The 27,616-nt window shown below is 38.8% G+C and overlaps 1 protein-coding gene across 6 annotated transcripts in view; it reads left to right on the top strand.

Moving 5' to 3' along the window:
- DIP2C (disco interacting protein 2 homolog C) overlaps positions 1-27,616 on the top strand; it is a 339,072-nt gene that overhangs the window by 180,514 nt on the left and 130,942 nt on the right. For 4 of the 6 annotated variants that reach the window (XM_060782554.2, XM_060782555.2, XM_060782556.2 and 1 more), the window contains exons 2-4: positions 14,971-15,042; positions 18,685-18,858; positions 26,794-26,904. In XM_060782554.2, the coding sequence (XP_060638537.1) occupies positions 14,971-15,042; positions 18,685-18,858; positions 26,794-26,904 (357 nt within the window). The remainder of the gene's footprint in view (positions 1-14,970; positions 15,043-18,684; positions 18,859-26,793; positions 26,905-27,616) is intronic. The other 2 variants (XM_060782558.2, XM_060782559.2) reach the window with 1 other exon arrangement.

The following is a 27,616-nucleotide window of genomic DNA, read 5'->3' on the forward strand; positions in this document are numbered from 1 at the left end:
ACGGTTGGTGGGGGGAGATAAATCACTGCATGGTCCTGCTGCTATGAGTGATGGTTTGGGAGTATGTTGAGCAGCCAAATAACTGGAGTTTGGCTGGTAATAAAGTATTCGATTTCCACATCATACAGTTCATGGAGTTTGGCCAATGTGGGGATCAGGGAGATAATATTTCTTGGACTTGGTTTGACACAACCATCCGAGTCACACCAGTGTACGTTTGAGGGCAATTAAGTTCTGAGCCTATGTGGTCGTCCAAGACTATGGAAAACAAGAAAATTAAGGGAACGTTCAGGATAGATATTGTGTAAGGATATTTCTTATCTTAAAAGATGTAGCTACATGGGATTAAACTCTACTGACTCTAAAGGGACTCACTTCTGAATAAACTTTTAAAAGCCTGACCTGAATATTAGACATTTATTTGCTGTCAAGAAAGTTGTTTACACTATTGTATGGTGCAGAGGGTTAAATTGCTGAGTGGCTGAACTTGCTGACCAAAAGGTTGGCAGTTCAAATCTGGGGAGTGGGGTGAACTCCCGCTGATAGGTCCAGCTTCTGCCAACCTAGCAGTTGATAAATATGCAAGTGTGAGTAGATCAATAGGTAATTCTTGGGCAAGGTAATGGCGCTCCATGCGGTCATGATGGCCACATGACCTTGGATGTGTCTATGGACATTGCTGGCTCTTTGGCTTAGAAATGGAGATGAGCACCCCCCCCCCCCCCGAGTTGGACATGACTAGACTTAATATCACGGAAACCTTTACCTTTTCATGGTTTACACCATTGTATTCCATGCCTTCAAAAACGTATTTAATTACATATACAGTTCCTTTCTAAGAAGACTTTCTCTCATTATTTAGGTATATAAGTTAAACAGTGGTCACCATATGAGAAAAGTGGTGGTCTTTCATATATTGTTGGTCTTCAGCTGTCATTAGCCACAGCCAACATGGCTAATGATCCAGAAGAGTGAGGGATTTTAGCTTCAACCATTTCTGAAGGGCCATAAGGTATTCCACTCTTGTGGTATATCAACAAACATAGGAAGTGTACAAGCAGTGATGTTGTTACTGCAGATGTCACATTTGGGGTGACAATAGTCAAGGACATGGGGTGAACCATTAAGCAGCTGTATTTGCTAGTAAGAAGATGGAAACAGGATCTTCATTAAAAAAAAATCTAGATGTAAAGATTTAAAGACCTACTGCAATAATAGCATTATCACTAGGCTTATGGCAGAAGTTTAACTACCTGTCTTCAAATCAATGTATTTGTTTTTGAAATGAACCATGGTTCAGGTCAATCATGATTCAAAGTTTGAAATGATAATTTGAAATGGTCTTGAAATAACAACAACAACAATTTATTTATTTATAGGCCCCCCTTTCTTCCCGAGGGGACTCAGGGCAGCTTCCAGGCAAAAAAGGCAAGCATTCAATGCCTTGGTGATAAACTAACATGAAAATCAAAAACAGTATAATGTAACATCACTATAAACCCATAAATGACTAAATAAAAATATAATTAATAATTAAGTAACATAATTCCTCAGTTATAGTAGACACAAGTTAACATTAGAAAAGTTATACAGGAACAATAACCTTATCTGCACATATCAAGTACAAGACCTGTTAGCATTTATGAGTAAACTTAATGAACATGAAGTTAATATGAAGGATTGTAATTAGCATTGGTCATAGGTTTGCAAGAGTTAATGAAAAACTGTAGCTTCAAAGGAAGGAGAGACCATCAATCAATTCCTGGGGCTGATCTCTGATTTGCAAACCATGATTTGTAGGCGACCAACTTTATCAGTTTTCTCTGAATTTTTTTGTGTTGCCCAAAATGGAGTATTGAGATGGCCAGTACAGTACGACCCCTGGTTTATTTCATTTATCGTGTCAGAAGCAAATTGAGAATACAGTTATAATGTATTTAAAAAACCATGAACAAAGTTAAAAACTTGGCATTATGCTGAATTTCCTTTGACTAGCAACTGGCCACTTGGAGTGCCTCTGTAAGAAGATCCTTCATTGTGCATGTGACAGGGCTCAGCGTTGTAGTACGTGATCTGTGGTTTGCTCTTCTCCATACTTGCATGTCGTGAACTCCACTTTATAGCCCCATACAACCCTGGTAAAAATGGGATATATTCCAAGACCATTTCTGGATACCTGAAATAATGAGTTGGAGTGAACCCTAAATTTTGACTGTATGGATAAGAAGGTTTCACTATATTACACACATGCTTCATGAAGTCTGTTTCCGACCCAAACTTCACATGTGTTCATTATAAAGATTTAGGAAAGATAGGGAATTGAGGAGGTATGGGAAGGCTGAACTGGAAAATGCAGAGGGTGTGTGTGTCTGTCAGCGCTTCAAATGCTTTTGTCATCTAGACGTTTCAGAGAATTTCATCACATCTGTTGAGCCACAAGTGCACTTGATGAAAAATCCTTCATGGCTGAAGGAGCAAATTAAAAAAAAATCGATCATAAGTTAATGGAAGAATATGGAGCAGAGATTAGAGTAGCTATAGATTTCAATGAAAAACATTAGAGAGAGAGCAACAATGTTGAGTAGCCATGGATGAAAGGGTGTTTATTTTGGCACAAAAAGTATAGAGCACTTGCCTTATCGCTGGCTAGGTGCCTGGGAATGGCATTGTTTATTTGAAGACACAAATACTTTATGTAAAGAGCAAAATATAAGCAGTACCCTAAATGAAATGACATTGTGAAGGATTCCATTTTGAGGTGTGACTTGAGATGTCAGAGCTTCAGCTTTTTCTACGTTAATTCAGAGAGACTCCCCAGAGCAATTGTTCAATTCTCCATTTGGATGATCTGTCAAAGGCATATGGATGCTGATTCCTTATTCTCATATTTATGAAGTATGTATAGGGAATATGATGTCTGCCGTTCTCAGTTCCTAACTTGCCTTTGCTTAGCATGCCCAGAATCCTGCTAGTAGGATCTTGTCTTGTTTGTAGGATCTTTCTCCTCTCTTTTAACAGGGTCTGACAACCCCCTATAGACCATAATGTCTTTTCCTGCATTATTTTATATATCTTTCTGACAGTGTAGCTTCCTCAGGACATGTGGCAAATATATGTATTGGCACAGTGGGACTAGTAAAGAAAGTTCAGCATGAGCAAAGGTATCTTGTCTACATCAAACCCCAGGTACATAGAGTAGCAATTTTATAGCAGACTTACCTGAAAAGCATCAAGTTAGCATTTGCTTGTAAGATGACATGGATAATAGCAACACATGAACAAGGGATTTGGATTCTGATAGATTTGGCATTTGAATAATTGACCTAGGTGGCAGTCAAGCATGTTAAACTGCAGATGAGTGCACATAATGGGTGTCGAGGTCACAATTCCAGCACTGGAAACCATAATGAGAATGAGACCATTGGGATTAGGATATGTGACGTTGACAAATTACCTTACACATGTTCCCTTTATGTTATTTTATTGCAAGATAATTTGTTTTCCTTTCTGTCGGAGCGCTTCAGGGGAGAGAAGCTTTGCTGATGTGAACTTTCAGCCTTGCACTGAACCAAACGTGTATGGTCTGGAAAAGCTGTTGTGGATTATGTCCTTTAGTATGGCAGATCAACTACAGTCTAGGGTTTAGAAAATTACTTTTAACAAGTAAGTTGTTAAAAATACCAAGCTCTCTTCCCAAAAGTTTGTCATTTATTATTATTGGTGCATTTGTAAATTGAATTATTTATTTTTCTATTTCTTGAAAGTAAGTAGTGCAGCTTGAAGAAAATTGATTTAAGTAACTAGTTAAAAGGAAAAAGAAGATGTGTTATATACAAAACACACAATCCCCTTGTCTAGGTTGTTGAGACATGCAGCGTTCCTTTTCCATCAATATGTTAAAGCATATGTCATCACTCTAAAAAATAACCGGTGTGACTTTATACTTTTAATCTTTGTTATGTTTACTGTTATTTTATTTTGATTTGACGTGGTTTATGTTAAAATGCATTGTTATGTTTTATCTTTTATTTTTGGTATACTTCATACCAATTAGGTTAGTGTTGTATTTTTTAGATTTTATGTTGTCCTGTCTGCATTATTGCTGTTTTGTAAGCCACCCCGAGTCTCTCTAGGGAGATGGGACAGAATATAAATAAAGATATAATGATGATGATGTTACTTTGCAGAAGGGGTGATATTACCCTCATTAGATTAATTCTGTAATTTAACTTTCATTGTTGGTGTGTGCCTTTGAGTGGTTTCTAACTTTTGGCAACCCCAATGGGGCTCATTCACATGGTTTTCTTGACAAGATTTATTCAGAAGTTTGCCCTTGTCAGCTTCTAGGCTGTGTTTATCCACTGAATTTTCATGGCTAAATGGGGATTTAGATCCTCTTCTCCCAGAATCCTTGTCTAACACTCAAACCACTACACCATGCTGGCCCTAATGTTGTTATACTTCTGTATAAAAGCAAAAGAAACACATTACAGGTAACTAGTTGTTTGCAGTTACTTCATTCCAGTGTCTGTTGCATAATTACAAAGGCATTTCTGGAAAAAATGGAAATTCTGAGATTATTTGTCTTCAGAATGAACCAGATTAGAATACTAAGGGGTTTTTTTTTTGCAGGGGGGGGGGTGTTTGCTTTTGCAGAAGGGAAATGTTAACATATGTTAGACTCTTTAGTCTGCTTCACTCCCAATCCTTGCAGTGTCTCCCTCATGGATGGAGACCTTTGCAGATGGTATCTTTTTGAATGAAATGAAGCTTAGTTGGCTTTATTCAAACGATTTTCATTGCGGAGGAACACAGTGCACAAATGGTTCCATGTTTCTGGCACAAGCGTATGTCCTGGCATGTAGCAGAGTATGGAATTCTTACGTTATGTATTACAATTATATGCATGAGTTCTCAAGCATTAAACAGTGAACATGGAGCACAATGGTTTAACAATTACTATGTGTTAATCATGATTGAGTGTTACCTGAGCAAAAACCATGACTTATCCAATATTCACAAAAGTCTTCTAAACTGAAGCTCAAAAACTATAAAGCATGTTTCTTAAATAATTCCATATCAGGCAAGACATTATTATGCCTCATCTTAACTCAGTCATTCCCAACCTGTGGTCCATGGACCACAAATGGTCCACAAGAACTAAAATATGGACCACGGCCTCATCATCCCTATACCATTGCAATGACAATGACTGGTGTTACAAAGCCCTCTTATAGTGCCAAAGTTTATTATATATGGTTTTCTGTGGGTGAGCAGATGTCAACTACTGGATACCATATGTTCTGTATCAAAAACTAGAGCTATTCTATCCAATGCAATTTTCTGAATCAGCACCCCAAATAACCAAACCAAATCTAAAGTTGACCCAAAACTGATTCATAACCCTTTTGATACTAATATTGAAGAGTGATCCCTGGTCAAAGTGGTCCCTGGTCAAAAAAAGGTTGGGAAGTACTGCCCTAACTCAAGCAATTATTGTAATACTCCACTTGTAACCCTTACTTGTTTTTCCAACCTTTTTCCATTTTTTCTTTATTGTGGAAAATTTATTAAAGACAAAATATCTTGTAATCATTCACATGAGGAGTGCTCCATTTAGAGATATCCCAAGACAGAATTCAGCCTCTCAGTGCCGAATTCTGCATTGACTAGCTTTCAGGAAATATTCTGATTTTTTAAACTGTATTCCTGAAAGTCAAATCTCAAGTATTTCTTAAAAACATAGGATCAATCTGTTATCAGACTAATTGTGATTATAGCAGACAACAGGCCTTGTATAATACTTGCACACAGCATCATGCCCTTTGACAAAAGTTTAAACCAGAAACTTCTGGCTTTAGGTCAGACTCAGGAAAGCAAAGTCAGAAGGTCACGTAAAGAAACCCATGGTTGAGGGTTATATAACATTGCTGAGATGATCAAGATAATTTCTGAAGAAAAATGCCAACAACTGTAGCTACATAAGGGAAGGTGACTTTTTGCTTACTCTGTACATTTTTGTAATGCATGGCTAATTCATAAATTGTGAATTGGCCTGATACAGGCATGTAGCTGGGGGGGGGGGGGAGGGGGCTTTGGGGGCTTCAGCCCCCCCCCCCTCAAAATTCTCATGGTGGTCTGCGAAAAGGTCTTACTGGTACATTATTTAAACTGTTATGTTTATTCATATCATGATCTGATCACCATGCTCAATATATCTCATATGCATGGGGGTATTGGGGTAAGGATACAAAAGGTTTGCTAGGGTAGACCCTCTTTCACTCAGACTCAGCCCCCCCCCCCCCCCGATCAAAATCCTGGCTACGAGCCTGGCCTGATATTATCCAGATATTATTTATAACCAATCTTTTCATGCAAGATAGTTATCCAGAACTCTTCTAATGAAAATCGTGCAATTCCTTCCGGCAACTCATTTCATTGATGATATATTGCAATATAGTTGGTTTATTGCAGTGTAGTTGGTTTATTTAGTCCTACTTATGAATGAAAACACATCAGTGAATCTATGTATTTGTGTATCACAATTTTTTTGTGCTGAACATCAAAGCTATCCTATTAAACTCAATGGCAACCACAACAAATTCTGCTTTATGAACATAACCGTGTCATGAATGCATTTTTATTCCCTCCTTGGGAAACTTTGCAGTCTGTATTAGTAAATTTTGCTTTGAGAAAGAATCTTCTTGATCTGAAATGCGTCTTATTCTTCTAAGTCCATATTTGCTGACTAAACAAACTATATACACCTTTAAAACATTTTTATAAGATATGGATAATGCTGTTTTCAGAAAATAAAGAGAGAGATCACACAATAAACAGGCTATCTGAAACTTAGTATTTGCAAAACTTACATTTTCTTTTGAATATTCACTAAATAATTTAGTGAATAGATGACATGAAACACAATGTGTCTAGAGGAGAAAAAAATCTAATTATTTGGAGTACCAGTAAAAGCTTGTTTGAAGTCTTTGCATTCATACAAGTGTCCTATAACGCCAGGATTCAATTTCTATATAAAGCAAGCATGCATGATATAAGAAATATGGTGCATGATAAGAATCACGTCAGTGTTTTGTTACAGTTTATGTTCTTTTAATGTGTTGAAAACTATATCTCAGTTGCTTTTCTGTGAATCTATAAAAATGTCGTATTGTTATGTGCAGCATCTGTTACTGGTTTGCTTTCTTTATGTTAAATATTTACCATCAGCTTTTATAATACTGGCTGACGAAATCTGTGAATTGTCTTCATGCTTTTCTTCACATGTCTTCCATGTCAAAGCAGCCTGCTCTTGGGTTCTTTAATTATCTAGTAAGAGTTTGTAAAGTGTGTTGAGAATGCTATTTTGCAGCACGCCACTGTGGTTAATCTATGCTAATTTATTAAAATATTCCACACAAGAAGTCTTTAATATTGAATGTGGCGTGAAGGTAAGGTGGCTGTTACTGGGAAACTGTACAGGGAAGGAATCAATAACAAGTTACAGGACTTTTCCTGTTATTGTCTGGACAGCATTCTGAAAACAGGAATTTCAGCAATTGTCTTTGGAATGGGTACAAGAAAATAACAGATCTAAATAGGTAATGGAACAAAATATAGCTATAAATTCAGGCTTGCAGCATTGCAATTGATGTACTGAGGACAACTGAATCACATGGGCACAGTAGAAGATTTCCACTAGATAGTCAGTTGTAATAATTGTTAGACTTGGTCATTTTTGAAAATTATAAATGCAGATATCAGCAGGTATGGCTAGAACTACAGCAAGGTTCAGAGAAGATGGGAAGCTTTATTTTTGAGGGCAGTGGCGAGACAATGGCTTGCAAACAGTTAGTTACAAGGACTGTGTTCGATTTCCATTTATTTTTCCTGAAGAGGAAATTGCTTTTTCATTGTACTAATCAATGCTGCAGGTCACTTCAGCATATTACAGTTTATCGCCCTGTTTGCTGTTTCTTCATTATCACTTTTGGTCTCCACACTTCTGTTAAGCAATACTAATTGAATCAGTTGTGACTTTAAATTTAAGTCAGTAATATGGATCTCATTCCTTATTTCAATGATGAGTTAGTAGATAGTCTGAAAGATCTCTGCCTAAGAAGAATCACTATCAATCTGAGTATCAGTATCAAGAATAATAGAATCTGAGAGTTGGAGGACACCACAAGGGCCATCCAGTCCAACCCCCTGCTATTGAGAAACACACATTCAAAGCACTCTGGATAGACAGCCTTAGCATCACCATAGTTTGACACAAGACAACCTGCTATATTTTTGTTTTGTTCCACCAGAGGCTTAGTAATTATCCTGCTTCCGGTTTCACACCTTGCCAAAAACAGAGATTTGTGAGTCTGTGAAAGAAGTAATGCTTTGAAAAGTTCTTTCTTGGCATATAGCTCACAGGGCCTTCCAGCTGGCTTCTATGTTAACCATGCTGACTGAAAGATTCTGACAACTCTAGTCCAAACCAATTTTGTGGTGATATAAGAAATTGACTGAGTATGGGGGGATGACAAAGATGACAGATCACCTCAAAATGGTGTGAGCAGTTTGTTGTTGTGTGCCTTCAAGTCCTTGTTGACTTATGGTGTGACCCTAAGCAACCCCTTGGTAGAGAGTTCTTGTCAAGAATTGTTCAGAAGGTGTTTACTTTTGCCTTCCTCTAAGGGTGAAGGAGTGTTTCTTGCCCAAAGTTACCCAATGGGTTTCCATGGTCAAGTGGGGATTTGAACCCATATATTCTCAAAGTTCTATTCCAACTTTCAAACTGCTACACCATGGTGGCTCTGGGTTTTTGATGAGCCAGCAATGTTTACAAGATGTCATAAACTGCTTTCTCAATGGCATTTTGTCATAATCAGCACATTTGGAGAAAGTTATACCTGCCACTTTCGTAGGCATGTTCTTCGCTCCGTGTTTTTTTTAAAATCTGCATTCAACTGCTATTGCTGATGCTGACAGTCAGTGCTGATTTAGACCTTTTAATAGCAAGAGGAGAGATGAAAGATGATTTCTCAAGCAGCTGCAAAAAACACAAAAGAAAGAAAAGAATCTATACTTCAAAGATAACCCACCAGCCTTATAAAGCAATAAAGTAAAAAAAACAAAAAACATTACAGTGATCCTAATAGCCATAAAATTCCAAAAATGGAAGTGATTTGCTTTCATTACATAAAGTGTCCGTTAAAGCTTCAAATAACGGAATGAACGTTGGGAATGGAAAGCTTCCCTGTTAAACTAGTTTCTGTTTACATTACAGTAATCCACGCCATAAAAGCCGTGTAGTATAAATGCTCCTTTCTTAGGGAAACTCTCAAAAGACCGACGGGGACCACACAGTGTTGCCTGTATGGAATATTTACATTCTGTGCAATGGCTCTATAGTCCTGGCTTTTAGCCAGGACTGTGGCAAGTTATTCTTGCCATCTGGTTAACAAAATATTAGAAAATTTGACCCAACAACTGTTGGCTGGCTCTTGCCTTCTCCAGCTTTTGTTTTATAATGTTTAGCCTCAATTCAACAAAGTTTCTAAACAGTGATCATGTTCTGGGTATGCAATATATCCTGAAGTGATGGAGTCCTTAGGGTAAGTAGAAAAATGAGTACTTTTGTATGTTGAGGTTGGGATTAGGGTATGGGAAATGGAAAAATATTTATAAACCAACCCAACTAATACACTTCTATCTGTATTTTTGGTTTTCTCCATTGTAATGAAATATATAGTTGTTTATTACATTATGCAGTGTAAAGTTAATATGTGCCAACAAATGGGATATGTATTACTGAGAATATATTTGTCAAGGTTAACATTTGAAGGTGTTTTAATACATGTTGGAATGCTATTTTGTTTCCATAATGCAAGGAATGTGACTGAAGGACAGTGGAAATTTGCTGAGTGTTTTGTTTGTTTTCATAATGCAATAAAAATCACAGTAAAGTTTAGGAAGAATTTTAAGTTGCTCATGTATTTCATAGTTGCAAAATGCAGCCTCCCCTTTTTATGGTCTTGGAATGCAATCCTTGTGTTCCTTCCCATTGTCTGTCTAAGAAAAAGTAGAGTGAAGAGGAAACTTCTATGTCTGGGGAAAACCTCACTCCAGTTAAATAAGATTAGGAAAAAAAACAGCCCTACAGTAATTCTACTTCAGAGAGGTTGAGAGAAGTTGTAATCTATGCTATTTGTCTGCAGTGGTATTGCAGAAATCTTATTAATTCCTATGAAGAGTTCAATTCGAATATTTTTCTTGTAAATACAGATAGGATTAACTTTGATACACTGAAATACTATTAGATAACATTGGAAAAGAGAGCTATGGTGCTTGATTACACATTTTGAATCCTAAAGCTGGGATTTATGGAGCCAGTTTAGGCACACCCATGGTTTTATATGTGTTTGGTGTGAATTTTCTGGGTTTCTTGGATTTGAATTACAGAAATTCTCCCCCACCCATCTAAAATAGCTTTTAAAATCCACCTACCATTAACAGAGTTTTGCCAAGTGGTTTGGAAAGGATCTGCTCTGCTAATCCAGTGCCTCTTTAGGTCTGAGTTGCTTGAATGTTTGGCTCTTGGCAGAAGCCATGCACTAGGTTGCAAAATATCTTTTCTCCGTGCCTTTCCTCCCCTTTCACTTCTACAACTGTCTTCCTCTACAAACCTGCAATTCCTTGCCTCCTTGTATATTTTTGGAAGGGCAGACAGAGAGACTGCATCATCAGTGGGAGAAATCAGTGAGTCATAACACTTCTTTATGAGGAGCTTTGTTTCATTCGAATCTTTCTTGCCAAGAGGCTGACAGTGAATTTGAGTCATCAGCCCTGAACGAGCTGTAAAGAAACACAAATGTTGGGAGGACAGAATGGATTTGAGGAGGGGAGAGGACAGGCATTAATTTATAATGTCCACAAATTAGTATATGATTTTTGAGAGCGATCTGAGAGATTTTGGTGACATTATTGTACAAGTACACAGATCTTCTCTGGAACAGTTTGCATTAGAATGTTGTGTTGGTGCTCAAAGCTGATGGAAAAATCTGGCTTCAGTCTAATTCTTTATGTCTGACTATTCCCTTGAATTGTTTGGCTTAAATCTAAATTGGTTGGCCTCAAGATTCTCACCCTGGCATTAGAATTTTCAATTTAAAAAGGGTAAATCAAGAGTGGGTATAAAAACCCAGAACCTGGAAACTAGGAGAACTACGTTCAATTCCCCCCCTTCCCGATTTTGCATATTGTCATGAGATGCCTTGGAGAAGGGCCCCAAGTCTGAACACAAAATTGTTTATGTTTCATATACAGCTGAAAGTAATTTTAATACAATATGTTAATTATTTTGTGCATGAAACAAAGGTTGAGTACATAGAACAATCAGGAAGCAGAAATCTCTATCTCAGCCACTCAAGTGGACAATTTCAGATTTTGGCGTATTGGAGGTTTCAGAATTCTGGATAAGAGAAGCTAAAACCTGCAGTTCATTTTCTTAAACGCAAACAGCTCTGACTATCCATGGGAATATACTGTTAATTTGTTATTGCTTCCTCTAACATGGTTGCCAGGAAACAGAGAATATTTCCTCCTGTTTCTTCTACAGTTAGCAATAAGCTGGAGTGTGCGATCATGTCACCATTGATGAGTTTTCTTTCCATGTCGTCCATTCTTCAAATTATATTTCTGAAGACCAGTTCTAAAAAATAAAACAAAAGCAAGATAGAACATAATGTTTTGATCCGTTGATATTTTTAAAATGAGTATATCAAATGAATTCAAATCAGAATTTCTTGTATGTTTTAATAAACACATATCTCAGAAAGGCACTTGCTATCGAGTTATCTGCACAGCGGAAATTTTGTCATTGAGGTCGATGGGGAGGGAGAAAAGCTGGGCATCTGTGTTGTCATACCATTTCAGGTGCTGTGTTTTATACATCAGGACAGCATATCTATTCTTATTAACATACTAGCCGTCCCCTGCCACGTGTTGCTGTGGCTCACATGGGGGTTCTGTGTGGGAGGTTTGGCCCAATTCTATCGTTGGTGGGGTTCAAATGCTCTTTGTTTGTAGGTGAACTATAAATCCCAGCAACTACAACTCCCAAATGTCAAGGTCTATTTCCCCCAAACTCCATCTGTGTTCATATTTGGGTATATGGAATATTTGTGCCAAGTTTGGTCCAGATCCATCATTGTTTGAGTCCACAGTGCTCTCGAGATGTAGGTGAACTACAACTCCCATACTCAAGGTCAATGCCCACCAAACCCTTCTAGCGTTTTCTGTTGGTCATGGGAGTCCTGTGTGCCATATTTGGTTAAATTCCATAATTGGTGGAGTTCAGAATGGTCTTTGATTGTAGGGGAACTATAAATCCCAGCAACTACAACTCCCAAATGACAAAATCAAGATTGTTTTCAGTGAAGGAGATATATTGGGTTGTTGGGTGTATGCTGTCCAAATTTGGTGTCAATTTGCCCACTGGTTTTTGAATTCTGTTAATCCCACAAACGAACATTACATTTTTATTTATATAGATAAATCAATAACTCTTTAGTTTATATCCATCACTGTAGGTAGTATCTGAACTAGAAAGGAAAACAAGATTTCTTTCTCATTTTTCTAGAAGGTGTTAGTTCTAATTCTTAATCATGTATATGTCAGAAACATCTGGTGTAGCAACGTTGGTTGGCCTTTTGAACTGATTTCTCAATTCAAGCTCTGTATGATTCATTCTAAAGTTTACTTACTCCTTCAGAGTCTATACTACCCAATCCTTAAGTTCACATTAAAAACAAAACAAAGCAAAAGACATACACTGTGGGCTTACATCAGACTGAAACAATATTCAGGCAATACTACCTCTTATTTGAGCTGTAAAATAACTTACTCTCCCACCTCCCCTGCAAAGTTCTCCACTATTTTGTTTATTAAATTATTGATTCTTGGGCTACCAAATATCATTTTTGTGGACTTCAGCATAAACCTGGCTAGATTTACTCCAAAGTAAGTAATGTTGAACCAAATGACATATCTTCCAATTGGCCTGATTTCACAAGACAGTCCCTATTAATCCTCTATCACCCCACTTTTTCAACTGCTTTTAAAATGTCCCAGATCCTCTCCTCCTATCACTTTCTTATTCATCCTTGTTTTATCTCATTGCTGCAAAATGAGTGCAAACAGTGCAAAAGTAGGGTTGTTGTAGGTTCTTTCAGACTATATGGCCATGTTCTAGAGGCATTCTCTCCTGACGTTTCGCCTGCATCTATGGCAAGTATCCTCAGAAGTAGTGAGGTAGTCAGTCAGACCTACAACAATCCAGTGATTCCGGCCATGAAAGCCTTCGACAATACAGTGCAAAAGTAGCTTGGCCCAGTTAATTCAGCGGAGAGGACAGAGGGAGTAAAAGCTTGCCCTTCTTTATAGACTTAAGCAAAAGCAAACTACTGTAGCCTCTTCTATCTTTTTCGTTGTTCCTCACTGATAACTTTTGCCCTCTTGACTGCATTCTGATGTTGCTTGTGAAGTGTTGGAGAATTTGTTGTACAGTTGGCCCCTCCACATTTGTGGATTTTTGAGGTCCTCCAGAACAATTTCCACCTGAAGTTATGCTGGAGAACTTAGAGATCCCTAGAGAGAATCTCCTGCAGTGGTCAACTTCAAGTGTAAGCTAGCCATAGAGTTGTGCTGGAGGACATAGAAATTCCTGGAGGTGTTTTCAGATTTTAAAAAAGCGTTTTCTTTGTTCATAGTTTTTCTATTTTCACAGGGATGCTGTGCACATAACTCCAACAAATGTGGAGGGCGAATTGTATATCATTTTGAGAATGCTGCTAGGCAGAAAAGCAATATGGAAGTTTTAGAAGTAATTTTGCATAACAGTTCAGGTTAAAAGATTCAGTTGCATTTGGTTATTGTTGAGGCTAAAGTAGATTCAGTTTCTTATTGAATGGTCTACTTGCATATGAGGTGTGTATCCATTGGAGACAGAGCTCCTGCAGAGACAAGATTTCTTAATGAATTGAATTTTGAATGTCATATACCTCTTCAGGTGTGGTAGGGATACAAGCACAGAGCTGCAGGCAATGTGCACTTTGGAGGACGCATATATTAGAAGTATATATATGGAGCTGCTACCCATAGCAGCAACCAAACATCTCCTCCTTCTATTATATAAAGCTGAACAGAAAGGACCTTTAGTTTTTATAGCTAATATAAACCTATGTTTGTGACTCATGCTTAAACTTTGTGGTCTGTTAAGAAGAGCAATAAATCAGTGTCCCAACTCTGTAGCTGTTCAACTTGGTTTTTAGTTGTTGTGAGGTTCATTTTGCCTGTTAGAAAATGTCTTCCAACTGCTCTTCTGAAGAGATGGAAATAGTTTCTTTTTACAGTTTGACCATGGGAAGTACAATGCATTTGATGATTTTGTGTAATGCATTTAATGCTTTGGAGTCTTGAAGTAGGACTTAAATGCTTAGCCAAATGTTTATATTGTTATTTAAATAGTGAACCAACAGTTCCAAATCTTTTGTACACCCTTCATGCTTGATCAAAGAATCCCATTAATAGTGGAGAAAATGCTAATTGGTAATGTCTTTTGCCAGCCATTAGTGGACCAAGCATGCTATATAATCCACTGTTGATTAACTTAATGAAAGCTGATGCTGTTTTTGTGTAGCAGAATATCCAAACGACAATGCAATCCTTTCTAATTCTTGGACTTTCCATACAGCCGGTATAAAACTGTGCTGAGTGTTTAGCTGCCAAAAATGGCTGCAGCGTAAATTAAATTTTGTAGGCAGAGTGAATGTAATGTACTTTCAATTGTCCATTCATTACAGTCGTCAAGACAAACAGACAGTCCCGCAGTGGCAAAGCATATGCTGCTTCAACTTGAACAGCCGGATGGTGTCTTCATTCAAGCTTTTATTGATTTTCCTTTGCTTTCCTTGGCAGGTGACATCACACAGAAGGGCTATGAAAAGAAGAGATCAAAATTAATTGGGGCCTACTTGCCACAACCTCCAGGTATGTAGAGATCTTCAAGGAATGCATAGAGCTGTCATGTGTATTGATCATTAGACCAGAATATTAATGTGTTTTTTGGGGAGGGGGAATAATCTGGAGCACAAAGCAACCTGTCACTATTGTGCAATGTATGTAAATTTATCTCCCTATATGCGGTTTGTTTTTGTTTTTCTGGTGTACGGATGTATGTCTTGTATAAAAGTCTACCCACCTCTACACCCTCTAGTGCCAATCCTTGCCAATGGCATGGGAACTGGGACTGGATTAGTTTGGAGGGGAGGTTAACTTGGTCAGATTTAAAGAGGTGAAACTATTAAAGATAGGTATGTAGCATTCAAAATAAAAAGAAGAGATGATAACATTAGCAAACTTCAACATTTAAAACCAACCAAAAGAATTCTAATCCTTATTCCCACCTACAAGTGAATTGCTTGCTTGGAGATGTCTAGGGTTAGTAAATAACAACAGAATTGTATTTAAGAATCCACCACATCTAGATTTGCATTAAAAGAAATAGCAGAATACCCAACATTAGTCCATTACGACAAAACATTTTTGATCTGCTAAGACTGGCTTGTCCATAGGCCAATCCTTTCCAGCCTCATTTTCTTCAGATGTATTTAGCTATAACTCATACTATCCACATTTATGGTGACCAATATGTATGCTGGATGGGTGTGAAGAAAGTAGTCTTCAGTTATGTCTGCAAAGTGTCAAACTATGAAAGACTATTATGCACTTTCCAATGTTACCAAACTGCAGGCATTGGAGAAACTCCTTTGAAGTGAGACAACAAGAATAGTATTTAAACGAAATTATATGCAGCAAATGGAAAAGAGCTGACATGACTACAGGCTACCCAGAACTCAGACCTTGTGACTTAAGGAGCTTGACATTCTTTTTCTTCTTGAATGCTTTCAGATCTTCTTGCTTACCTACAGCTTACCAGGCTGACTTGTCTTTTCTGCAAAATATTTGTGATAATGGCTCAACTTAGATGGAATTTTAATTGAGATGGACCTACATATAAAATATTAGGGGCAGAGTGCAGTATTGGCACTGGTCTACTTCTCTGCACTAGCTTGATAGTCAATATCTTAAACGGTATGATGGGAGAGTGGGTTGCATTCAAGTCCTACTTTAATCTAGGAATACTACTTTATTAAATTATAATGTAAGCACATTATGCACTAGTGCATGGTCCAAATTACACAAGCTTCATGCTTTGTTTTCTCCCACTCATGCAAATCACAAAAAACAACCCCAAAACATGGATAGCTCAGCACAGTGGTTGTCTGCCTGTGGGTCCCCAGGTGTTTTGGCCTTCAGCTCCCAGAAATCCTAACAGCTGGTAAACTGGCTGGGATTTCTGGGAGCTGTAGGCCAAAACACCCAGGGACCCACAGGTTGGCAACCACTGGCTTAACATGATATCTGAGGGAAAAATATATTTATGTCATTGTGCACAATACAACAAAATACCAAATCCACAAGAAGCCTGTGAAGCTGCAAAAGTTTTTCTTCTCTGGAGTTGGCCCATAAAGGCATTGCTACTTGTGAATTTTGGATTTCATGTTATCAGAGCTTGGGGTTTTGATTTTCTATGCTTAAACAAGATGTTATGAGAAGCCAATTATAAGTCAGGGCTTGTTGTTGGGTTATGAATCCTGATTTCTTTGGTGTAATAAATCATGGTTGGGCACAGAACTAAAAACTGAAATTGACAAGCTTGAATGTATCCATAGGAAGACAACCAATAGGGTAAAGGGTCTAGAAATGAAATCTGTGAGAAATGATTGAAGGAACTGGGGAGCCTAGAAAAGACTGAAAGGTGAGGTGGTATCATCTTTAAATAGTTAAAAGAGCCATTATGTGGAAGAAGGAGCAAGCTTATCGTCTGCTACTACTGAAGTTAAAGCCCAAAACAATTGATTCATGTTAGAACACAAGAAGGAGATTTCAGCTTCCTGATGATGAGAACCTTTCAACAGTGGAATAGATGGCTCTCTAGTGCAAGATACTTTTGTAGATGTCCACCTCTTCAGGATGCTTTAACTTGGGATTCCTGCACTGACAGGCTTAAATTAAATGGCCCTTTTGATCTTTTCCATGTCTAATATTCTATGATTGCATAATCTCAGATTCAGACATGATACTGACTTTGTGCAAAGACTCCCAGATCCCAGGTAATAAATTCAAACTCAAGTATTTAAAGAGTAATAGAAATAAGGTCAAACTTGTGTTTGTTTTACATAGTGATAACTGAACCCAAGTTTGAAAGAGTTTTTAAAGTCTGCTGTATTGGACTATAGCTCCTACTGGGCATGCTAATATGAGCATTCTGGGAGTTGTAGTACAAAGAAGTGTTACAGCAGTGGTTCTCAACCTGGGGATTCCCAGGAGTTTTGGCCTACAACTCCCAGAAATCCCAGCCAGTTTACCAGCTGTTGGGATTTCTGGGAGTTGAAGACCAAGACATCTGGGGAACCCACAGGTTGGGAACCAGTGTGTTACACGGTAACAAGGCCCTTCCTCTACCAATGGTTGCCAACCTTTGGGCCTCCAGGTGTTTTGGACTTCAGCTCCCACAGTTCCTAACAGCTGGTAAGTTGGCTGAGATTTCTGGGAATTGAAGTCCAAAACACCTGGAGGCCTAAAGATTGGGAACCACTGAGAAACCCTGCAAAACCTGCTTTTACTGTGACACTGACAATATACTTTCCAGCACAAATTTGTAGAATTGTAACAGTTAGATTCTTACCCTTTATAAAATAAAAGCAGATTTTAAAAAATACTGAAATATGCCTTTATTGACACATCTTGTGTACATTATTGTCAAATGAGGCAAAATTTACTGTGTACAAATCTAGTCCAAGAACAAGAAATCTAGTCCAATAACTAGTCTACCCCATTACAAGTTGTTAATTTATTGTCCCAAAATGAACAGATTTCTGCTTCTTCTTAAGACTGGCAGATCTTTTATGTATTTGTGGTACTGTTATGTTTCTATATATGTGTCTTTGGTCATTTCCAAACAAAATTGGTGTTTTCATATAGTGGAACCAATTCTACCCTTAAGTCATACAGAATGTGGAAAAGAAAAAAAAAGTTTTCAAGTGCAAGTTGAACTGCAGAATGGTTCTGAGTACCTTTAACCTTTTGGCCCTATACGGCAATCCGTTGGGGAAAACAAGCTTGGATCTAGATTGGTGACTGATCTTGCAATTGAATGGCATTTCCCAAAACTTTTCAAAGAGAATGGAGGCATTCCACATGTTACAGTTTTAGTTACAGTGTCTTTAGCTTTTGTGGAAAGGTGCCCACCAGACTGACAGTAAACCACAAGGCAGTTCCCCACTGTCCCAGCATCCAATCCTCTTGCTGCTGCTTTGCTGACATTACAAACACCAATGTTGGCAGAGTGGGAAATTGATTCTGTGGCTCTGTACTGTAGTGTTTATATATGTGTGTGCGTATGTGTGCATGTATGCGCACGCCTGTATGTGTACATGATGTGTGTGCCCACGCATGGGCTTGCGTGGGCACACACTTCACTGCATGGGAGCGGAAGCTCCATCCGTTGCTGTAACAAATGTAAAAAAACTAAACCTGATTTAATTAGTTTTTTTCAACTTGTTACAGCGGCGAATGGAGCTGCCGCGGTACGGTGTAGACTGCAGCACAGTGAAGGGGCCGCGAGGAGGACGCTCCGCACTAGCAACATTGGGGTCTGTGACATCCGGGAAGCAGCAGCTAGAGAGCGCTCAGCACCGCACAGCACAGCGGCAAACCGGCCTCTCTTTTACTTTCGTTTTGGTGAGCACAACATATCCCTGTATATATGTATATTTTATATATTGATGTATTTTAATGAATCTATGGGGTGGATTAATCCTTTCTTGGAAGGAAGGCCATTATAATAAAGAGACTGTGTTTCAAAAAGCCACCCATGAAATCCCAGCCTTGACAATCACTACACTCCATTGCATGTTTCACCGAATCATTCAATGAGCCTCATCTCCCAAGGTATATATTTGATCCTCTAAAATATCAGCCTTTCTGTTTTAGTAGCGGAATGATAAGCCAATAGGTTTTGGAATTAGATTTGTAGGATGTCCAAGCATTTGGAAATTGGAAAATAGCTCTAGTCCAAGAAGTAGTTTTGGGAAAGGGGGGAGGGTGGAAGAAAGGTGACTGATCATTTCCTTGTCAGTGAGACAACAATTCTGCTCTGGGTTTAATCCAGATTTTACGGGAACTATCTGAGTTGTGGAACATGTGCTTTAAAATAGGTTCAGCACCCTGGATAGCTCTTTAAATGCTTAGAACAAGACCCGTAGCGCATTCTTTGCCCCATTGGCATGAACTACCAGCTGCTTCTGGGATGGAGGCATTATAGTCTTGATACATTGCTTGCATTCTCTGCCATGTACAAGCCAGAATCAGATGAGGGATCTAAAGAAATGTTTCTTACAATTGCTATTGGGAAATGTTTTTCGTTGTCTGGTATAATGAAGGAACAAAGCAATGTCTTGAAGGCACACAACAAGAAGATATTGAATTTTCTAATTGTATGTTGAGGAAGATCCTGGACTCTTAATGGTCATTGCGGTGCTGTGAATCCGCCTTATCTTTTTGAAAAATCAGTTAGTTTTGTCCGCTTATTGGTTTTTCTTGGCCTTGGCTCCTTTTCTCTCGGGTGACCTAACCTGAACACAAATGGATAAGCTTAGGCTGCTTGATCTTCTTCCCCAGCGGCTGAACCTTCCAGCCCTTTAATATCACATTATTTTTGTAAGCTGCTTTGGGTATTTGTAAAATAGGAAAAGTACCCAGAAGCAAAACAAAACAAGCTAGAAAAGAAACAGGTTCCATCTGAGCAACTGTGCAAATGTTTTACTAAAGTAGAGGTGGGAAGAGAAAAGATTCGGTTCCATTGTTAGACTTGTGGATGATTTGTCATAGATCTGGAAAAGGTTCCTGAGTTTCCTAAACTACGTTGCAAAAGCAAAAAAGGGAATAAATACTTTTGTTGAAACTGCAAGTAAATTTATTCATGAAAGGAGCATAATTTAATTATTGTTGACAAATTTCTACATCTAGAACTCCCAGAATACCCATAGCCAGCATGCTGTTGTTTAAAAAGTGTGAAATTTGCAGATTTTGGAGAAAATATCTTTTCTGAGTTTTAGTCAATATTTTATTTCTAGCTTGGATTAGTGAACTAGTAAAAGAAAGAAAGCATGCCCTACAAGACCCACATGTGGCCATTCCTGTTTTAAGTGTCCGCAGACATGATATTTTCTGAGGGACATCCTAGCCATGTGATTCCATGGAATTAGCTAGATTTTCTATCTGTCTTAACAAGATGCTTGAGAGCATTATTTGCAAGGAGAAGGGAATCTAACTCATGTTGCAGTGTAGGCAGACCAGTAGACAGCAGAACTACCAGTTCAGATTATTCCCAGTATAGTCTGTTTTGACTAGTAGTGATTCCCTAAAGACTTGGACAGGGGTCTTTCCAACCATCTGCTGTCTGGTCTTATTTATTGATTTGTTTATTGAATGGGAGGGAAGATCTTCTGCATGAAATTTGCCAATGGAGTCTCTGCCCTTCCCATGATAGCAAACTGCTAGGAGAGATTATATTATCCCAGTCTCTTCCACTTTACTGTTTGATAAATTTATTAGGCTTGAGATTGCATTGTACTCTTAAGAGAATAGGTTAAGCATGAACACTCCACTCAGCACCCATTGCTGGATTTTATTCCTTTTCAATGTTGTGGTTATTCTGAGATATATAGTTTCATTGGCACATGGCTGCATGCTTGGATCCATTACATCCCTTTGTTTTATGGAAACCAAGCTTAGAAAGTTACTTCTAACAAGTACCGTAAGTAGTTTCTTTTTTTAATGCCCACCCAAGAAGTAGTAATCATGCTAATAGCAGTAGTTGAGCAAAAGGAAAGTTTTTGTTTTCTTGTTCCTTGGGGGTAAAAAATGTTTTAGCTATGTGTTTTTGGGAAAAATCTGCTAGACTGTGATATAAAACATACCTGTGTACCAAGTTATACTGCAAAAATCTGAAATAATAACAGTTAGGGTTGTGCACGGATCCCGTTCCCTTCAGTATTTGCAGCACCTCCGGCATCTCTGACACCTTTGGGAGCATGTAAACAGGAAGGGGGCCCCAGGCACAAAAACCTGCTCGACCCGAAAGCAATCACCGGCTCCCCCTCTACTTTTGTGAGCACGTGTGACGTGCAGGTCTTGCGTGTTTGCCTGCCTTCATCTGAGCACCTCCTCTAGCGTAAGGAAGTCAGAACTTGCCACCTTTCCTTGGAAAGAGAGACTGCGTGTGTGGCGTGCAGGCCCAGCATGCATGCCTGCCTGCAGCCGAGAGCCTCTCCTCTAGAGTAGAAACAGGTAAGAAGCCTCTTTAAAGTGTGAGCCTGCCTGCAGCTGAGTGTTTCTCCTCTAGAGTAAAACAGTTTAAATGCCTACAATGACAGGAAGAGGAACCTGGAAAGCCTCCCTCCCATAATGGGCCAATAGAAAACAGATTTTTTGGCACCCCAGAGTGAAAACAGATTTCTGCCCTCCTAATTTCGGGAGGTGCCCAGAAATGGATTGGCGCCCCCACCTAAAGCTGGGACATGAAACGGGTTAAAGTTTACCCCAAATGCACAAGCCTAATAACAGTTAATGATTTGTAACTAGGTGCTTCCATTCTTAAGATAGTCCAAAACAGTTATAAAGTCATAGGATACCACTGAAGAGTTAACAAAATTTCATGGCTTGCTGCATAAGAGACATTTCCAATCCAACTTGTTTTAAATGGTGATTTCAAGCCAGGCTTTGACTTAAATCCATTCCATGCAGGCTTCTAATATGAGTTTCTCAATATGCTTTCTTTTGATCGGGGGGTGGAATCAGAGAGATATACACACATGTTTACAAACTAGGGAATACAATCTTTGTTTTGTGCACAAATATTTTTAAAATACTGTATAAAATTATACTCAGTCTATTTGTATGAGGTATATAGGAAGCATAAACGAATTTCATGTTTAAACTTGGATCCCAGGATATTTCATTATGTACATATATGCAAATACATGTACATAATCTCTCTGTGTGTGCGGGGGGGGGGGGGGGGAAGAATGCAAAACACTTTTGGTCCCAAGAGTTTTGAGTAAGGGATACTCAACCTTTATTGACAATATGATGAACGATTGCTGCAGTTCTGTTTAACTAAATTGGCCACTTGTGTGCTTCAGCCAGACGAACCCTTGTTATACTGTCACAAGTCATTTTCTTCAACTGCTTCCTGCCTGTGGAGCTTCTACACATAGCTCGTTCTTTTGATTCAGGATTTCCTTCCACACTCTTCCAACTCTTTCTGTTTTAATGTAGAATTAGCATCTCAAACAGCTGTTGGCCCTGGTTGTTTTGGTTTTATTTTGCTTTTATTTGAAAAGGATAAATGAAAATAGAGATGCTTTTGCAACACTATTGTACACAATGGAACTTGAGCATCCACAGATTTTGGTAAACATGACGGGTCCTGGAACCAAACCCCAGTGGATACCGAGGTCCCACTGTATTCGTTGCCCTTTCATCTTCTGTATTATATGGATTTGTAAATGGAAGAAACTCTATATCAGAAAAAGAAATGAAAACTCCTTCGTATCACTCCAAAAATGGCATCCTTCTGTGTGCCAGGCAGGTGACTAATGCCTCTGTTAATGCCACCTTCTTGTTGATTGCAACACTCCACCGCATTCTTAGTGTTTAATATTCTGCAAAGGTTTTGAGTCTCATACAAAAGTGTCTGCTCAATATTTTGTGCTGTGCTTTATCCTAGAAGGGAAAATGGGGTTTTTTATAGTGGAACTTTCTGGCTTTGTTGAACATTTAATAGCAATTTGTATTCTGATTCCACTGTCTTCAAGAAAAATTGGGAAGAAGCCATGAAAAGTTATATTTATATCTTCTGTAAATGGGGAAAGAAAACGATGAATGGGGTTTTGAATCCCGTATTCTATTTTGACCTTTAATAAAGGCTGTAAATTGAATTAGGCATTTTCCCATTTATGCCAGAGAAGTGTATGTTGATATTCTTTTTCTAAAACACCTCTTAGTTGGAAGAAAAACACACAGGGGAAAAAAGACAATTCACTTTCAAGGAAACTGAAAAGTTAAAATCACATTATCATGCTGTTTTTTTCAACTGCTGTTTCTTGGGATTTATAAGGATTGGCATCAAATCGGTTTCAACTTAAGATGACTGTAGGAAAGGAGAGACCTCTAACACACCCTATTGTTAACCGCACAGTTCCAGTCTTGCAAACTCAGGGCTTCCTTGATTGATTCTATTCACCTCTAATCCATTCATCTCCTTTCACTACTGCCTTCAACTTTACCAAACAATATTGACATTGTCAGAAGCTGTGTTGTATCAAGAGTGGAGTGATTTCAATGTTTGGCTACTAAAGGCTTGAATTCCCACTTGGCCATGGAAACCCACAGGGTGACTATCAGCAAATCACATTCTCTCAGCCTCAGAGGATGGCTAAGTGAAACCCCCTCCTTCCAAGAAAGCTCAATAATAATAATAATAATAATAATAATAATAATTTATATTCTGATTTATCTTCCCAGAGGGACTCAGAGCGGATTATAAAACACACATGAAGCAAACATTCAATGCTTTTAACACATAGACAAAGGCAAAGGCCTTCCCCTTTTTCCATCTCCAGTGTCTGGAGGCGATGCTCAGCTCCAGCCATGAGGAGGAGCTCTTGTTCCATTTTTACATGCCGAGGAGCCTGTTGTCCATAGACATCTTCAATTGTGTTGCCGGCATATCTTCACGTCTTCAAGGGGCACCCTTTTTCCTTCATACAGAGGCGGTAACTCTTGATCTCTCATTACATGCTTTTGAACTGCTAGGTTGGCAGAAGCTAGAGCTGACAGTTGGGATCTCACCCTGACTTGCAGCATTGAACTGCCAACTTCCAATTTCCAGCCTTCCTGCAGTTAGTGGTTTCACCCTCTGTGCTACTATGGAAAACCCTTAGAATCGCTGTAAATCAGAAATGACATGACGACAACAACATATTATCTTATGATATGTTCCCAATTCTGTAATCTCACTTTAGTTATTTTGACTTTTAAGGGGAAATCAGGGTTGCTTTGCTCTTGAATCAATTTATTTCCCTTTTTACAGTGCTATCTCTCAAACTCTGTTCCGGCACAACAGTTGAAGTGATTATTTTCCTATCAGCTTTCTTCATTGTCTTTTGTGTATTTATGCAAAATAGAAAGGTTAATTAACAATTTTAGGGGCAGTCTTGTCCTGCCATGCTGAAACAATGATGCAGAATGTTCTATTGCATCTAAGTTCATGGTTTCCAGTTTGTTTCATTTGATATTCTACCCACTCTTCTGTTACAGATATTTTTAATTTTTGGTTTTGTTGTTGTGTGCCTTCAAGTCATTTCCTGACCTATGCCAACCCTAAGGAGATCCTACCATAGGGTTGTTCAGAAGTGATCTGCTGTTACCTTCTTCTAGGGTTGAGAGAGTGTGACCTGCCCAAGGTCACCAGTGGATTTCATGTCAGAATGGGGATTAGAGTTGTGCTCCAGCATTCAAACCACAACACCATTTTGGCTTCTTTAATCAAATGACCAAAACAAAAAGACGAAGCATCCACCTTTGTTTACAAATAAGATCAGCTTGTTTCAGAATGAATCAAAACATCATACATTTGTTAGAAGAGTGACCACCAGTACATAAAACTGGTTGTGGTTTCAGATAACAATCCATAGTGTGAAGTTAGGGGCACTTTTTCACCCATGAAACTATGAAGATGATGAACTGTAACTGGTGCTGCTTCTCCACCTCCATCTCATGGTTTATAACACCACGGTGTCTAATTTATGGACCTAAAATAGAGCAGCCGCCTGCTCTGAGCAGAACTGCATGATGCTGTTTGAAAAGAGCCGCTGAACTGATTATTTCAATTAGTTTGTATTTATTTTGAATCATTTGTCAGGGTGGTGCGCAGCACTAATCCATCCCAGTGCATTTCACTTGCTTCATATCTTTCTCTTGAATGCTGTTTCTTCTGAGATGCCACTGTGCAAAGAGTAAATGTTCTACATCATCAACATTCTTTTCCTTAAGTCCTGTACATAACAATCCATATTTCTATGGAGGAGTCAGAGCTAGTAACATCTGCAGGCAGCAGATGGGGTTCATTGAGCTAAAGAGCTAAGAAAACTGTTTTGCAGAGGCTCAATGAGTAGAGTTTGATTTCCTGCGCAAAATCAATACAAGTAACTGGTGACCCAGTACATGTTTCTTTCTGGATTTGTTTAACTTGCTCACTGTCTCTCTCATTTTGTTTGAATGGCTGCCCAGTCCCCTGGGAATTCACAAAGGTCAGCTGATGTACCTTCGCTAAGCTAATTGGCAACCGGTGGTAGGTTTGGCCCTATGAAATGATTCTCAGCTTGTATTATGATTTGCACCATTACATGGTTGGACTCTTTGCCATCTTTTAAAATGTCCTTAGTTTATTTACATTTTAATACAAAAATCATTTCAGAAGGATAAATAAAAATGAATTTAAGTGACTTGAAAATGTTGTAGTGGGAAATTATTTACAAGCCTCAAGAAAATGACAAGATAGCCAAGTAGGTATTCCATTCAAAGTTGACATCTATATGACATAAAAGGTAAAGGTTTCCCCTTGACATTAAGTCTAGTCGTGGCTGACTCTGGGGTGTGGTGCTCATTGCCATTTCTATGCTGAAAAGCTGGCATTGTCCGTAGACGCCTCCAAGATCATGTGGCTGGTATGACTGCGTGGAGCACTGTTACCTTCCCGCCAGAGCGGTACCTATTGTTCTACTCACATTAGCATGTGTTCGAACTGCTATGTTGGCAGAAGCTGGGGCTAACAGCAGGAGCTCACCCCACTCCCTTGATTCAAACCACTAACCTTTTGGTCAACAAGTTCAGCAGCTCAGCAGTTTAACCTGCTGCACCAGCGGAGCTCCTATATGTGGCAAAAGTATGATAACTGGGACCCAATGCCGAGACAGCGCAGTGAGTGAGAGATGCAGGTGTGACAGAGTCGTGGCAAGATAGCTCACCGGAAATGGGAGGGCACAGAAAGGAGAGGCAACAAACAGCCAAGCATAGTGCTTAAGGCTATCCGGATAGCATATGTAAACATGTTCAGATACATAACATCTTCGCTTCTCTAATTCTGACCCGCATCGCGCAACCAGCATTGGGTCCCAGCTATCAGACTTTTGCCCTATATGCCATACATTTAAATATTGTTAAGATTATGGGGCCTCCAGTCCACTGAGCAGTAGAAGCGTGATATTTCTCTTGTGAATAAATGTCACTTTGTTTTCTTAAGGATTGTATTTTGTGCAGTTGTTCTGCAATTCTGACTCTGCCACCTTACATATCATGTTTCATTGGTGTGATGATCCTTACAGTGTCACATTCTCCTAAGCTGTGGCACTAACATTGCTGGTGCTTTGGTTCAGTGCTTGACTTGTGGCATTTTCATGGGTACATTTCAAAGGCCGGTATTTAGACTGCATCATCCTCATCTATGAGGCAGGCCAGGCTGACTTACTTATTAGATTGAGAAAAGTGTATACTTCTGTAACTATAGGGCAATGAATCCTGACGGTTTCCCCCTTCCTCCCACTAATACAGGAGTGGATCAAGCACTGCCACAAGAACGCCGAACCCCCGTAACGCCTTCGTCCTCCTCTCGCTATCACCGCCGCAGGTCCTCAGGGTCACGTGATGAGCGCTATCGGTCAGGTATGTAGCAAAGAAAAATAATCAGGCTGGTAAATCATTTGAAGAGGGGATTAAAAACTGAGCCATTTTCTAACCTTAGTAGAAGAGACAAGAATGAGCCTATGATATGTGCTTGTATCATCCCCTCCATTTGAGGGATTAAGACAAGAGTGTCATTCCTTCCATATTTAAAATACACAACAAGATATGAAAACTGTCAGCAGGGCTAAGAAAGCCTAAGGTCTACTGAAGTAGAAAAAGGTTTACAACGAGGACAGAAAGTTTTGCTGATGAGAAGATCCCTAAAACAATCTAATAAGTATTGAATAAGTCAAACTGTGCAGAGGGAGAGATCAAGGGCTGGTGATGGAACGAAGCAGCTAGAAATGGGGGCATTTCACACCACATTTTAGTGCAAGTACCACTTATTCCTTCTTTCACTGCAAATCTTACAGTATGAAAAAGCAACATGATTTCTGCATTGCAAAGGAGAAGAAAACAGAAACACTTTTTAGCCCATATAGACCTATGTTTGCAAAGTAATGTACATTGGGGTCTTTCATTCCAATTCCAGTTGACTGAAAACCTTTTAGGAAGCCCAGAAAACACGAACTTTTGCAAAGAGCTATTTGTTTTAATATATGGGCTACATGGTTACTTTTCTTTTTCTCTTCTTATTACCAAAAAGGATGGGCAATCAGGATGCAGTCAAAAACTTATAGGTCAGTGGTTC

This window comes from Anolis sagrei, chromosome 6 (assembly GCF_037176765.1).
Source record: "Anolis sagrei isolate rAnoSag1 chromosome 6, rAnoSag1.mat, whole genome shotgun sequence".
Lineage (NCBI taxonomy): Eukaryota > Metazoa > Chordata > Lepidosauria > Squamata > Dactyloidae > Anolis > Anolis sagrei.